This window comes from Onychostoma macrolepis, chromosome 23 (genome assembly GCF_012432095.1).
Source record: "Onychostoma macrolepis isolate SWU-2019 chromosome 23, ASM1243209v1, whole genome shotgun sequence".
Taxonomy (NCBI): domain Eukaryota; kingdom Metazoa; phylum Chordata; class Actinopteri; order Cypriniformes; family Cyprinidae; genus Onychostoma; species Onychostoma macrolepis.
The window spans coordinates 18,008,126-18,023,439 of NC_081177.1; the positions used below are offsets into that span (position 1 = coordinate 18,008,126).

Here is a 15,314-nt window from a genome sequence, read left to right on the forward strand (position 1 = left end):
CGGATCATTTTACTGACTCGGACCTTTGAGTCTCGTTCAGCAAAATGAATGAATCTTTTTTCGAGTCATTTCGTTCATTTTAGTAAAATATAATTAAAATATTACGTGCTACCTAACACATCTACTACGTATGCAAACGTTGATCACACTACAAACAATACAAAATTATAATGGTATAAGAAACAGATGTAATAAACTAAAGAGTTGGTTATTATTAATATTATTATTAAGTCGTTTTCCCTCAGACTGCATAGGTTTAGCTTATGAGGCTGTCACGTGATGAACGAACGACTCAAACCCGAAGACTCGAAAGAGGTGAACTAATTCAGTGCAGAATGTTGCGCATGCGCGACTGAACGAATCATTCCTCGAGACGACTCGTTCTTCCCGAGTCACATTAAAGATTCGTTCAAAATGAACGAATCGTTCAAGAACGACCCATCACTAATAACAACATGGCGGGCAATTCAAAAGAGCAGCTGCTGTCTGTGCGAGTTTACAACACCCTTCAGGTAGTTTACACATCTTCATAGACACACCACACGCAGACAATGACACATTAAATCATTTTCTGATGTTTCGCGAATTCAAAACTGACTGTGTTAGGTCTGTAGTAACGTTAGTGTTTTGGGTCTGTGAGCTGCTAACTTAGCTGCTAGTTTTGGAGCTAACAACATCTGCGCGTGAAACTTAACTTAATTAAAATAACATATAGTTTAAGATATTTTGTCCACAATTCAGGACACCATTTGTGTAATAGAAAAAATACAGTACTTGATATAATTGCTGGTTTAGTTAACGTTATCGTTTCTTCTGTTAGGCTCAATGTATGCTGCTTATGTATCTGTTTAGCGAACTGACAAATACAATAAAGCAGACAAAAATGTCAGTATAACACAATGACTAGAATGAATGTTGAAACTGTTGTTTTGACTGCTCAGAGTCTGGGCTGTCCTCTGGTGGATGGGCTGTACCTGCGGGAGCCAGATAGTGTGCAGGAGCTCCTCTGCTCTCCTTCATTACACAGGACTGATATCCTCAAGTGGATTTGCGCCAGGTATGATGCCATGATTAGAATGATGCCAAATGTTTAGTTTGCAAATCTGTGTACTAAAATGCCTTGCTTTGTGTGTGTGTTTGTTTTTACAAAGCATTTGTCCATCCCTAAAGGAGAAGTTTTCCACAATTAAAGCAACTCCGAAAGAGGATTTAGTTCAAGGTAATCCTTTGCTATGGGTCAAAGATGAAAAGAGGTTTTCAGGCAACAAAATAAGTTCTGAATTAAAATTTTAAGCTTTAAATTTTGTTTTTCCCCTGTACATTAGAATGTGTCATGGTAAAGTCTTTTTTTTTCTGTGCAAAAAATGACGACTACGTACATTTTTACCACGATTTACACCCTCCATGCCATTCAGTATAATAATAGTTTATATACCAAACACTTGTCAGGTATATTAGGACAAGAATCAGTAGATGACATTTAAGGACTCTATATAAGGATTGCTAATTGTAATTTAATTAAGATAAAATTATGATCACTTTTTATATATTTTAATGAGCACAGGTTACAATAAGTAAGTTGTTTCATTAGTATATTTATTACGCTGATATTTATTTATTTGCAAATAAAAGATCCAACAAAAGCTCGGTCTGCTCTTTCAAATTTTGTTGTTATTTTCTTATGCTTATTGTTTAATATATGGCTATATATGCTTATTGTTTTGTTATGCTTTCTCTCTCGCACACAGAACTCGCACGGTTTGGTTATGAAATGATGTTATGTAAAGCTAACGACCAGGATTTAATCAAGGTATGAAGTTATACAATGCTGATCTTTATACTGTCGAGTGTGTTTTATGTAAAGAGCAGAATAGAGATTACTCTGAAATGTTTTTGAAAATTTGATCTTTTCAGTTTCACATGCACCTTTATTAACATGATTGAACATGCAAAAATGTTTGGGACATATTGATACTTGGTTAAGAACAGCTATTCTTATCTAATCATTTTAAATGTATTATCTAAAACAGAATGAATTAATGTGTCCTTTTGTGTCTGTTATAATTTCAGGGTCTTGCGCCACCATTACAGCAGCTGAAGTTTCTGGAGCAGCTTCTAATGGTCATTCAAGCAGACTCCTCAATAAACTCTAGGTATCTGACTTTTGCTTTTTGTAACATTGATTTAACATCAACCTTGAGTCCTGCCCTCCTAAGCCCTGCAATAATTTAAGGTGGTCTTGTTTTGATGGATGTAGGCAGAACTCATCCTCTGGTGATGACAGTGTGAGGAACGATGATCTTCTTCGGGATCTAATGTTTCAGGATCACTTATCAGACCTGGATATGCTCCTGAATCCGGTCTGCAACCCATGGCCTGCGCATATCCGGGAATATCTAATACGCACACAGTCAACTCACAACAAAATGAACGGAAAACAACACAGTAAACCCAGTGATTTCATAAACAGGTCTGTATGATTGTTAAACACCCATGTATGTTTTCAACTCTTGTCTTTAACATGGTTGTTATGTACTGCCATTGAAGGAGTGATCAACATTCCCGACTGGGAAGTCATGGAGAAGAAAGCCTGACAGAGGCCATGGCGCTGCTGCAGTCTACGCAGAGCACATTAGACGAGCTCCACAAAGAGGTGGGGCCATCATGTGCCGTTTTTCACATCTGATATAATGTGTTTGGTTTCTAGAATAATATCATGATCCTCTCTCTTCCTCAGTGTGAGTTCCTACAGTCACATGCGTCAGGTTCGGCAGCTGTTCTGTCCCCCTGTGCACTGAAAGTGGCCATCTCAGACATGTCCCAGCTCATGACGGCTTTTGGACACATCTACAACACAGACTTTAAGGCGTACTGCCAAAGAACCCCTCCGGCCCTCAATTCTGGTTCTATTGTGTTTCAGTCTGTACATCAGCTCCTGCACACCTGTAATACGGTAAAGCATCCTACATCATTTATCTGCAGTAACTTAAAGAGATCGTTCACCCAAAAATGAAAATTTGCTGTTAATTGACTTTTTTTTTTATTTAGTAGAGCAGTAAAGATAATTGTTGTTGTTGTTGTTGTAGTCAATGGCTACAGTCACTTTGAGAGTCAAAAAATAAATAAAACTCAGGGGACACAATATTTAATGCATATGGCTTCTGACAATATATTGAGGTCTTATGAAGCAAAATCATTGGTCTGTGTAAGAAACTGAATATTAATATACCTGTAATCCATTCTGAGTTTGCACGTTTTTATAGGAGCAAATGCAAAGTTTCTAGGTGGAATGCAATAATTTTGCAGGAGAATGCTAACCTTTTGCAAGTGAACCCAAAGGATTCTTGGGGAAACGCAATACTTTTGCAAAAGTATGAAGAGAGTTTTGAATTACATGGCTAGATGCGCTCTGGATAGCCCTTGTAAATATTTTGCATATTCAAATACAAATGTTTTGCATATTCTTCATTTACGTTTCAGGAGCTAGAGGCTCTTAAGCAGCTGTCTGAAACCTCGTCGTCTCTCACACAAACAGTGCAACAGCTGCAGACAGACAAGCGGTACTGGTCTAAAGGACAGAAGCACACGCTGCGTGAGTGTTTTCTTGGATATCTTGGATTTGAGTGAAATTTTGTGCACCAACTTCTAAATAACATGCTTGCTTTTTTTTTTAGCCGAACGGTTGGAGGAGCTAAAGAACAGATATGTGGCTTTTCTCTCCCTTCACCAATCATAACCTCAAGGACTAAGCAGAAATCTACAACCTACAGCTTGGATTTTAATTAGTGAAAGGCATGAGGTGTCAAACATAACCAATCGGACCGCTTATTTACATGTTCAGGACTGTTCCCATAGCACTTTGTGATTTATAACACCACTATGCCATGCACTGTTATGCAGATTTATGCTAGGAATAAATAACAAACTGTTGTTTTTGAACTCCAAGACACAAGTGTGCCAGTGTTTTGATTTGCAATCATATGTCATGACCTGTTTCTTTTTTTTTTTTTAATAAAGACTCACCTTCTAGAAACACAATGTGTCTTTAGTTTATAGATAATTTACATTTGTGTGAACTAAAGTTTGAAGTCTAAAAGACTTGAGTCTGTTCACACATTGGTGACACTAATGGGAGGATCTTTTTCTCAATGTTTAAAAGCACATCTTTTGGAGAGAGCCAGGAGTTTTAGTGTAAAACACTTCTCAGGCTGAGCTATTACATTTGTGAGCTTCATGTAAACATTTTTGTTGCTAAACAAAACCCGAAGAAAATGGGGAATCAAAACAAGAATCAAAGCGGAGAGAGGTGAGGAATAGATGTCTGCTTTAATCTTTTTCTTGTTTGTTAAATATGCTGCACAGTGAGGCAATAATATATGAATTTGTTAAATATCTGGTTTTGTTACATGTAAGCAGACTATCTACAAGACAGCATCCCCGCGATAGCACCTAAGTGATGCTCATACTTCTGTTGCAAAGGAGTACAAGCAGTGCTGTGTGAAGTTTCATATTTGCTTAAGCTGACAGTGATACTGTCCTGTGGAAAGAACTTGACTTGCTTGAGGAACAGACATCTTTCAGCCTAAACGTGCCACAGATTTAAACATTTACAGTGCCCTCCAAAAGTATTGGAACAGTGAAGACAAAATTGTTCTGTTGGCTGTGGAGTCGAGACATTTGCAAATATGATGAAAAGATGAATATGAGACAATCTACAGAATGTCACATTTTATTATTAGCCGTTTCAACACATGTTTTACCAAATAAAAAGAACAGCACTTTTAGAGTTCATCCCACTCATTGATGTGAGCATAAGTATTGGGACAGTTGAAAATAAGGCAGATATAAAAGATTAAAAGCTATTATTTAGTTGCAGATCCCTTGCGCACAATCACAGCAGTGAGTCTGTGACCCATAGACATCACCAGACTCTTGGTCTCATCCTTTCAAATACTTTCCCCAGCCTTTAATGCAGCCAATTCCAATTGTTGCTTGTTTTGGGGAGTTTCTGCCTTTACTCTCCTCTTCAGCTGGTGAAATTCATGTTCAATCGGATTTAAATCTGGAGATTGACTTGGGCAATCTAAGACTTTCTATTTCTTTGCCCTTATAAATTCCTTGACTGAACTGGCAGGGTGTTTTGGGTCATTGTCCTGATGCAACCCTTCCAAATTCATTCTGCTACTGTCATCATGCATTAAGTCATCAGTAAAGTTGAGAGGGTCTGTTCCAGAGGCAGCCATGACACCACCTCCACCATGCTTTACAGATGAGGCTGTATGCTTGAGATCATTGCAGTTCCCTTTTTTTCTCCACATTTTTGCTTTCCCATCACTTAGATAAAGGTTCATCTTTGTCTCATCGGTCCATAAACACATTTCCAAAACTCTTCTGGCTCACCTTTGTGCTTTTTTGCAAACTCTATTCTTGCCTTTCTATTTTTGGAGCTGGTCAGAGGTTTACATCTTGCTGTGTAGTGAAGTATGACCTGAATGATGTAAAGAAACAGCCAAGGCTTAACACAATGAATAATATGGCCACTGTTTTTGTGTTCTTTACTGTTCTTATCAACATCATAACAGCATTGGGATTTGAGTCTCATTAGTGAATGACATTGTTATTTTCCAGACTTTACAATTTGACAAATTCCTGCAGATTCTGTAATGTATTCATAAATTGAATTCAAAATCATGAATATTTTTGTCTGGACATCTATACTTAAGTCTTTACAATAAATCAATTATAATACTGTACTTTACATTACATCTCTTCTTTTTCAGAACCAGCATGTTTTTGTAGTCCCTCTGAAAAATATATAAGGACTGTTCACATATATTTACACACGAGAAGTTTTATTATTTATACTTTTACCAAACCTCTGAGTTGCTACCATCGACTGTAATTGTCATAAACTTTTTTTTCTGCAATCCTTTTGATCCGTCCAGACATTATCATTTATGGTTTTTGATGTTTTTATGGAGACCTTCACTTTGATAAAGCACTCATATCTGAGTAAATGTGTAATTTGATGTTCTTCAAACTGAATTTCCTTAGTTGAATTTATGTTACTGTTTATTCTCTTCATTGACAGCAAACAAGAAATAAAAAGACTTTGCAATGATATTACCAGAGATCTGCTGTGTCTCTCCTAGAGCCTTTACACATGCGGAAACCATACTGCTGAAAACTTTATTAAAGTAAACCTTTTTTTTTGGTCAGGATTTAATAAAGTCGATAAATACATGAAACAAATCTTACACAAATGTCACTTTATTAGATAACATTTCAAATCAAGTGGCATTTTTTTAAAGACAGTACATGTTTTTGAAGCAAACATTGGGAATTTAAGAAGAGTTTGGACATCTTTGTAAAATGAGAAATGCTTTAGTTTAAACATGTCTTTGCACAGTTATTTAGTAACAATTCTTATAACAATGATATTCATACATTGTATGTGTGGCTTAGGTTGTAAAAAAGACCTTTTGGCTACACTATATATTTAAAATGTAAAGAAAAAGCATTTTGGTAGTATTTAAATGCTAGGGACAAGCAGCAATAGAAAAGTAATGAATGAAATTTAATAAAAAAAATGTATACCCTTAATAATTTTCCATAATAGAAATAAGGCACTTAAAGCTTATTATATTGTGAATATAGTCTTGGCTGAAGGGGTTGTTGCATTGTGCCCAACAATGGCCTTTAATAGCACAAGCTTGTGTACTTTATTGCTCAAATCTCTTCAGTTTTAAATTCAGCACCTTAGAATTTATTTTAAAAAAGGGTTTAACACTGAAAACAGCAAATTGAAACAGTGTAGCAAATAGTGCGCTACAGAATGGCACATGAACACAAGCCCTAAATACATGGCCACAGCAAAAGTATTTTACACACAATTCATAAGAAAATAAGCTTTAAAGACACTTAAATGCCCCAATGATCAAAAAATTCTGCATTTTCTTCATATGGATAGTCTTCCACATCTGTACCTGATTGATTATAAAAATGTACAAAGCACGTTTTTGGATAAGACTTTACGCATTATGCACCCGTTTGTGGTTGTACTAAACCTCACAATCTGTACTCACACACAATATTATTTGCTCTTATTCCAGGCTATATTTTTGGTTGTTCTTGTACTGAATCAGTTTCGTTTGGGGCTGATGAACATATTTAAAACATCTCACTGTTCCTCTACTTAATGCTTTTAAAGGGGGTCTCCTCTGCAGGCTCCATCCATGTGTACACATAATAAAGAAACACGGCAATGATAACAAACACCAAGACACGAAGCCAGCCCGGCACACCTCCAGATTTGCTGGTCTCTGGACTGGATTGAACACGCTGCATGGAGACTGACGGGCCGGGCCGAGAAGAACTCTGATAGGACAAGCGAGTTGGGCTGATAATGGACCTTCAAAATAGACAGGAAGGACATTTCATTTATTTTCAAGTATATTACAGTATTATAGAGAAATTGTAGTAACATATTTTAGGAGAAGACGAAACTAAGTCATTGTTAAAACAAAAACGCACTCATTGTTATAGCTTTTGACTTCATCTCTGTAATCAGTCAGCTTTGACCTCCGTATGCTGTGGAGAGATGGCATATATCCAGTTAGCATCTAGATGAAAACCACTTTTAAGCTAAAAAATTAGATGAAAAAGGAACAACTGAATCTCACTCCTGGGCAAAATCGGCATCGGTGACCTTTGACCTCCTTGTGCTGGGGAGAGATCACACATACACAATTACTATACGCATGTAAGAATATTCGAGATCTCAGCAAAACGGTTTGATTTCAGATTACTGCTTAACATCAGGGTTTGTGCAGGTTTATTTTCGGTGTCAAAATGTTGTACAACTTCAAAGTTTGAAAACACAACTTCCATTTACTTTACAAAAACAGAATATGGAAAAGGACACTATATTTCTTCTTGTTTTAAGGATAAACTCACTTCATTTTGTTCAGATTCTCAAGACTTGAGAAATAAAAATACTGAGAAAGGTATTTTTTTTTTTTGTGGCATGCAAAATTTTATACCATGTCTTTATGATTTTTAGACTTTCTGCTCTGATTCAAGACCTTTTTAATGCTTTAAATTGTGGAAGGGCAAATTAAGACTTTTTAAGATTTGCAGAAACCCCGTAACATAGTCAGGAAAATGAAATAAGCTACTTACACATCACCAGATCCATCGTACATGTTCAGTTGTGGCTGCCGAATTTGAAAAATTGCATAATAATAATAATAATTATAATAGACCAGTTATCCTTCAAGTTAAGTTCAGTTTTTACTTACGGATTGATGATAGGTAATATATTCCACTTCCTCCTCTGTGAAAACAAAAGCAAATTTTACAAGTGTAATTCTACACCTTAAATATGGGGAATGTCAAAGCCTGTCTCTTTTTCTTTTTTTAAAGAGAAGCCTTACGTTCTTCTCGGTAGTATGTCTTGTCAGACGAGGAAGGCTTAGCTTTTTTGGTCATGGCTTCATTCAGTTTCTTTTCATAGAGATTCCGTGTGGTTCCTGCAAAAACAAAACCGCCACCAAATCACAGCACTACTTTCCCCAGAATGCTCTAACATGCTTTCCTGACCTAATGCTAAATTTAATGACTAAAAAATTAAATGTTTTAAATAAAAAAACGTTTTATTTTTACACACTTTTATATTATTATTTTTTAACTATAATGTTACAACTTATTCTAAAAGACTAAAGGCTTATTATTACATACCTACTATGGGTCCATGTTTAATGCCATATTCATCCAGCAGCTGACTGATCTCCTTATCAGATTTTCCACTTAATGAGGACATATCTGCAACAACAGGATTTATGTAAAGATTTAAGATTTAAAACTGTGATGACTCATAATAATGTTCTAGCATGTAGGTAACTAGTAGGCCTACTGGCTGACTGAGAAAAGTAACGTAATACCGTGAAACAAGATTATTTTATCTCTAAAGAGAGTCTGAAAGAACAAAATCACTCTCTCATAGAGAGATACAACAACCGGCACTGCATAAAAATAAAAGAAGGTACTTCAGTGTCAGACTACTATAACATCTGGGGCTGAATGCCACACGTGCAGCCCGCAACAGCTGTAAACTTTGAGAGGTAAGTTACTCTGGACAAAAGACACGTCCTACGTAAAGATCAAGCGAACATGGCATCTTCTGTCAGATTAAAGCAAAAGCATTTGGGAGAAAAGGACTACAAAAGCGTCTTTCAGGCGAACAAACGGTCAGAGTAAGGGATTTCTTAGATCGAGCTAGCAAGCGAAACCACTGACTCAACTTCAACAGCGCATTTAGCATGACTTAGGATAGAAGAGTGAGCAATAGCACTGCAATAGCAATAGTTTCATGTATTTTGTCGCGTACATATAAATTTTTTATGGTTAAAAATAAAAAAATGTCATAATCGAATTACCTTAAACGATCCCAGGACGTTAAAAAGGCGCTTTCCTGAGCTGGGCGTGTCGCGCTGGAGGAGGAGACACGCATCACTTCCTTACGCCGCGCGCTGACTAGGCGTGTTCACTGGGCGGGTTATTTTTATTTAGTTATTTTTTTTCTTTACAGTCATTTATTATTATTATTATTTTTAAATTTAACTCACTGAAAGCGAAATGTTGTGCAAAGCGACAAAATTGGCGCCGTTTACAACAGCATAGCTTACTAATGTATAAAGACCCATAAATACAGTCTGACGAAAAGCAAGAAATATGATATTGTAAAAAAAAAAAGAATGTTTTTTCAAAATTGACAGTAAAGACTTTTACATTGTTACAAAAGATTTCCATTTCAAATACATCGTTTTTTCTTTCTTTCTTCTATTCATCAAAGAATTGTGAAAAATACGTATCACAGTTTCCACAAAAACATTAAGTGTAAAAATGATCAACCTTGATAATACTTTTTTGAACCCCAAATTTTTGAACGGTACTGTAGTTGCAACTGTACTGAATCCAAAAACATGTATTATTTGAAAAATATTTATTTTATAAATACAAATAAGTTAGGGTCTTTTTTGAAACTCTTCAGTCCAATCATGAAAGAAAAGAAAAGAAAAAAAAACATTAATAAAACAATAGTCTACATTTGCTCTGTGTTTCACGGAAAAAGAGAAATACTGGCTCAGAACGACATGAGTGTGATTAGAAATGATAATTAAGATGACAGCTCTAATTTTTGCCAGTAGCCCCTCACTGCAGAACAAAAGATCCAGGGGGCGGGGTTGGATCCACATCCAGGGGGTGGAGATGGGTAGGTTTAGGTAAATGTAAGGTGGGAGGAGTTGGATCTAGATCCAACCACACCCCCCTGGGTCTTGTGTTCTGCTGTGAGGACCATCTCAATTTTTGGGTGACCCGTCCAGACATGCAGTGCACTTTTCTACCGCTGTGGGGCGACACTGCAACTAGGAGAAAACCCAAACTGTTTGTTTTCGCGTTGTCATGGACAGACAGCGATAATGTGATTCACTGGTACGCTTCTCTTTCCTTTTATACTAACTAAATCGCCTAAGCTACCTGTGATACCTGTGTAAATTACTTTTGGTGTGGATAAAGCTAGTCAAATCATCATATTTAGTCAAATCAAAGTAAACGTAAAGGCCGTCACAAGGTGGTCAAAATTTTCCTTAACAGGGGCCTCACAAGGAGGGGCCTGTAGACAGGAATAAACAGATCCAGGGCCCTGGAAACCATAGTTGTGACACTGGACCTGTCATACCTTATATGGACAGAACACAGCTGTTTATGTGCAGTATCTTGACTGTCTTGACTCAGCTGCATGCCAGCCTTGGGCGGCAACCTGATTTAGAATTACTCAAGAGATTTCATCAGGAGCCACAACTGATTTGATGAATCAGTAACTAAGCAATTACAGTAGACTTGCAGTAGTATTACTTTTTGCGCCAGTGTAGGTGTCTTTTAGTAGTACATTTAGTTTATATTTTACATTGACAAACTATTGTTGGAATTAAATTTTTCTTCCCATTGTGGCTTGTATCTGAATGAAATGGCTTCTTGAATAAGAAGAAAAAAAAAAAAAAGCAATAGATGAAGACATCATTTTTTGATTAGATTACTAGAGCACACAATTAAAAAAAAAAAATTTGCATGGCTAAATCATTTAAAATAAACAGTATTGCATAAAAGAGTTGGCAATTTTGATTTCATAGTAAGGTGATCTTGGATGTTCTCAATCAAATTGTATGTAGAGTTTAAGTAAAATTGAAGTTTAAATATGCTTAATACTAGCTCAAAGGTCTCCAGACATTTTTTCCCCACATATTACAGATCACCAAATTTCAAGTTACAATTCCCTTAAATGCATTACCCATATTAAAATAATTTAACCATGAAACCACCATTCATGAAAAAATAGATAAAAACTCTTCACAGATCCAAAAATCACACAGATATAGAAGAAAATGAAAACATTTACACGTTGGTTGACAGAAAAATAGTTAAGACAAGACAACTTTATTGTGTATCAAAATACTGCAAGTCAAAACTAATTTTTAGACAACTCATTTCTTTCTTTTTAAATTCTGGAATACTGATTATACATTGACATTGGAGCACAAAGGGCTAAAGAGCTGACAGAGTGAGCGCAAATAAGTGACATTTTGCCAAATGTAACAACTTCCAAGTGCGTTTTACATAACCAAAAATAAACTCAAGCAGTATGCATCAAAAAAAAAAAATCTCCCTTTCGTTACACCTTCAGCCAAATGACATGGTCAACATCTTTATTCTGCCATGTAACTTCCCTTTGATTGCCAAATCACTTTGCACAATCCTGGTTTTAAATGGCACCCAAATGACATTTTTGAAAATGTCTTCATGGCCAAACGGAAGCAACATGCAGCTCTGCAGACTGAAAAATATTCAAAACACTCAGAAGGTCAGACCCACAGAGCTTCGGCACCAGTGTTAACTCAGTCTACGTGACAGTCTATGGTTAAGCGCCTCTTCACCCAATGGTAAGTAAAATGAAAAGTGTGTTAAACAAGCGGCTGAATCACATCTGTATTTCTCCTGTTACTAGCAATGGTTACTCTGTACAGTTATGACTGGAACAGCAGTCTCCTAAACCAGGCAAAACATACTAGCAGCTACTCTTGTGTTAGAGACTAGATCAGTAACAAACCAAACACGGAGCAAAAGCCACCAGGACCCTCTGATTTAAAGGATTACTGAATGCAGCAAATGTAACAGGATCCAAAAATGACTGGCATACAGTGACAAGGTGCTTCTTTGAAATCCCTCTCTTGCTTGAAAGCTGAATAGTGGTGCAGGAAGATACTGGATGAGAGGATCATAAAAAGGAAGGAGGACAAGAGAGTTTTCAGTGTTCTTGTATTTGATGCTGGAGGTTTTGGTGGAGGGCTGTTAGACAGTGATGTGATACGGGCTCCCGGGGATGTGCTCGTCGCCCCATTTCACCACCAGGATGTACTCTCCTTTCTCCTTCAGCTGGTACGACACATTATAGAGACGGTTACCCAAGTGTTTCACCAAGATCTCCTCACAGGGCACTTTGGGTCCGTCCACTCCAACCAGGAGCATGTTCCTCCCTGTGGAGATTGATGGAAATATTGTGTCAAATGCTTGCAATTAACAGGATCCGACTGAATGGCCAATTGTTCAGTTTCAAAGTAACCAATTTCTAGATAGTTCATACCTGCTTTACTACAGTCCACACTGAAAGTGTTCTTCTGTCCTATGAAGCCCTTGTTGAGTCCAAGACCCTTGGCAACTACACGGCTGGCGTCGGAGCTGCCCCAGCCAGGCGCTGCCTGCTGGCTGGTTGTCACACTGCGGGTCACAGGGTCAACCAGTACTGATGAAGTCTCGTGCATGCTGTGGCTATTGACCAATCGGGAGCCTGCAAAGGACACATTTGACATTACACACAGCAACAGTTTTTGTCCACCACCAATTAGATACTATGATAAAACATTGACCCCCGGTTTCACAGACAAGGCTTAAGCCTAATGCCAGACTAAAATCTATGTCTGAGCTGTTTCAACTGAACGAAACTTGCTCTGATCTTAAAATATATATCAGTGCCTTTATTTTGTCTCTAAATGCACACATTGTTTTTTCCATTTATAAATATTACCTAAGTGTCCTATGAATTGAACTATGGCCTAATCCTGGCTTAGTCTAAGCCCTGTCTGTGAAAACAGGCCTGAATTTGACAAAAAGAAAGCAACACAAGTTCTAGTAGTTATAAACAAAAATATTTAAATGTACCAAGATAAAACACTGTAAGCTGCTTTTTTTCCCCCCATACCTGTAATTTTAGCTTTGAATGGGCTGCCAACAATATGGTATGGTCCACCGTATTTGATAGAAATTAGGTAGTTTCCAGGTGCCATAGGTGTGTAGGTGACCTTGTAGCCCTCTGGGCATTCCTGACAGTCCATCTTCACCTTGGAAGGCCCATCGATGGTCACTGCCAAAGCACCTGGGCCAGCTGAACTTGTGTTCACAATGAACTCGCATGGAGATCCTGAGAAGGTGGTGGTGTACGGTCAGTTTAGTTCAGCTGCACACTTTGACAACTATAAAAGGATCACACTATACATGATATCTAAAAGTGCATCGTACCAGTGGTGCCTCCTTCCAGACCAGCTCCATAAGCAGACACCATTCCTGGGTCTCCAGCCTGGCCGGTTTCACCAACACGGATCTTGAAGGGGCTTCCAGGGATGTGAGAACCGTTGAATTTCACATCTATCAGGTACAGGCCATTCTCCCTGGGGATGAATCTCACAGCATACTTATCTGTGAGGAAAGGCGGCGAGAGTAAAACAGTTGAAGATAAATTAGAACTACTTTTGCTAATTTTGGCACAACATTACACATGATAGCTTTGCGGTAATTCAAATAACATTTAAGTCTTTTGAAGCTGTTAATCTTTATTCTGGATGCTTCATTTCCCAAAATATGTAAATGCCTCAATGGGTTTCTTTTTGAAGTGCAAGCATACAATGCAAAACACAGTCAAACCTTTAACCCATCGTTACCTTCATCAATCTCTGTAACACAGCACTCCTCAAGCGCTCCGGATGGGCTGTGAACTTTGGCATCGATGACTCCCTTCGCTCCATTTAGGCTCACAGCAAAAGAGGCCGGCTGGTTCACCTTTAATCCGGACTCCTGCATTAACACGACACTGCCACACTCAACCAAGGATCAAAAACTGTGTAAAAGTCTGACACTACAAACGTGTAACAGCCCCTCACCTAATACGACACTCTACATCTCTTACCTTCAGGCTAACAGGGTTAAAGAGAGAGGCTTTGAGAGACCAAGAAATGAAAACCCTCCATCCCCAGCAGTACACAAAAGGAAATAGTTCAAAGTCAAGAACAGAAAGACAAATCAAGCCTCTTTTGCCCTCTTTAACCCTTTAGCCTATCATTTCCATCCATGTTGGTGGTAGGGCTGTTGGGAGCCTTTAGGACAAGGCACGAGAAATACAAACAGTCCTTCAGTATCCCAAAAACCCCAGCGCAGCCCATGAACACAGCAGCAACTGATAACTGTGGCCTTTTTGGTGTGACGTGTATGCAATATTTTGACTTCATTTATCAACGGTTGAAGTACAAGATTTACTCATTACGCAGTTATCAGAAGTGCGCATGTATGTTTAGAGCATGTGTGGTGCAGTATGACATTTACCTCTCCTTTCCTGTACTTGTGATAGTACCATGACATGAAGCTAAGTTTGATTTGTTTAATGTGAGGTAATGTTTTCACGGTCATTGTGGCTGCTGTGCCAAGGGTTGACTTGGAGTTGTTTTGGGTGGACAAATGTCTGTCTTTCTCGAAGCCTCACCTGAAGACTGGCAACAGTGAGACGGCGGGCATCATCAGATGGTGAGGCCACAGGTACCACAAATGGACTGTCAGGGATGTGCTCATCATTGAATCTGATGGATACTTCATAATCGCCTGAAATGGATGGAGAGCAGTCAGCTTAGACACTTATAGCCTACGATAATGAACTGGGAGAATCCAGAACAAAAGCCTCACCAGGTTCCTGGACAATGTAGGAGACACCACTGGATCCATCCTTGCGGTCTTCAAATGCAATCTCTGCCTTGCTGGGTCCCTCAACCGCAATGGACAGACCACCAGCTCCTGCTTCACGGGTCCAAATGCTGAACTCAGCTGCACATGGGGAAAACATGAAGAATTAAAAGATCACATTTATCATTGTTCAGCAAATTTTTGTGGGTGAAATGCAATCTTTTCAATCATATTCCACAAAATCCAGATTTTCG

At 38.0% G+C, this 15,314-nt stretch overlaps 3 protein-coding genes across 4 annotated transcripts in view; 1 reads left to right on the forward strand and 2 right to left on the reverse strand.

Moving 5' to 3' along the window:
* Positions 1–377: 377 nt before the first annotated feature.
* Positions 378–4,009, forward strand: haus7 (HAUS augmin-like complex, subunit 7). Its single transcript, XM_058763653.1, has 10 exons — positions 378–512; positions 942–1,057; positions 1,152–1,219; positions 1,749–1,810; positions 2,071–2,153; positions 2,258–2,470; positions 2,548–2,653; positions 2,738–2,953; positions 3,481–3,592; positions 3,675–4,009. The coding sequence occupies exons 1-10, from the start codon at positions 456–458 to the stop codon at positions 3,734–3,736; spliced, it is 1,095 nt and encodes a 364-aa protein (XP_058619636.1). The 5' UTR covers positions 378–455; the 3' UTR covers positions 3,737–4,009.
* Positions 4,010–6,254: 2,245 nt separating this feature from the next.
* On the reverse strand, positions 6,255–9,528 carry emd (emerin). Of its 2 annotated transcripts, none has more exons than XM_058763419.1 (8): positions 9,438–9,528; positions 8,740–8,823; positions 8,436–8,531; positions 8,301–8,335; positions 8,182–8,216; positions 7,683–7,724; positions 7,534–7,590; positions 6,255–7,411 (listed from the first exon to the last, which is right to left on the reverse strand). In XM_058763419.1, the coding sequence occupies exons 2-8, from the start codon at positions 8,819–8,821 to the stop codon at positions 7,192–7,194; spliced, it is 567 nt and encodes a 188-aa protein (XP_058619402.1). In that variant the 5' UTR covers positions 8,822–8,823; positions 9,438–9,528; the 3' UTR covers positions 6,255–7,191. The 2 variants fall into 2 exon arrangements, with proteins under 2 accessions (XP_058619402.1, XP_058619403.1); XM_058763420.1 differs by lacking the exon at positions 9,438–9,528 and adding an exon at positions 8,943–9,081.
* A 1,937-nt stretch (positions 9,529–11,465) lies between these two features.
* Positions 11,466–15,314, reverse strand: part of flna (filamin A, alpha (actin binding protein 280)) — a 36,741-nt gene continuing 32,892 nt past the window's right edge. Inside the window, exons 41-47 of the mRNA XM_058763206.1 lie at positions 15,064–15,201; positions 14,867–14,982; positions 14,052–14,184; positions 13,633–13,809; positions 13,316–13,534; positions 12,701–12,904; positions 11,466–12,593 (exon numbers count right to left, since the gene is read on the reverse strand). Of these exons, the coding sequence (XP_058619189.1) occupies positions 12,409–12,593; positions 12,701–12,904; positions 13,316–13,534; positions 13,633–13,809; positions 14,052–14,184; positions 14,867–14,982; positions 15,064–15,201 (1,172 nt within the window). The 3' untranslated portion in view covers positions 11,466–12,408. The remainder of the gene's footprint in view (positions 12,594–12,700; positions 12,905–13,315; positions 13,535–13,632; positions 13,810–14,051; positions 14,185–14,866; positions 14,983–15,063; positions 15,202–15,314) is intronic.

Coding starts and splice junctions, on each gene's coding strand:
- haus7 (XM_058763653.1), top strand. CDS start 456: ATGGCGGGCAATTCAAAAGAGCAGCTGCTGTCTGTGCGAGTTTACAAC. Junction 1,058..1,151: donor CTCAAGTGGATTTGCGCCAG/GTATGATGCCAT, acceptor GTTTTTACAAAG/CATTTGTCCATCCCTAAAGG. Junction 2,954..3,480: donor TCCTGCACACCTGTAATACG/GTAAAGCATCCT, acceptor TTTACGTTTCAG/GAGCTAGAGGCTCTTAAGCA.
- emd (XM_058763419.1), bottom strand. CDS start 8,821: ATGTCCTCATTAAGTGGAAAATCTGATAAGGAGATCAGTCAGCTGCTG. Junction 8,532..8,739: donor TAAACATGGACCCATAGTAG/GTATGTAATAAT, acceptor TTGTTTTTGCAG/GAACCACACGGAATCTCTAT. Junction 7,591..7,682: donor GATGCCGATTTTGCCCAGGA/GTGAGATTCAGT, acceptor ATCTCTCCACAG/CATACGGAGGTCAAAGCTGA.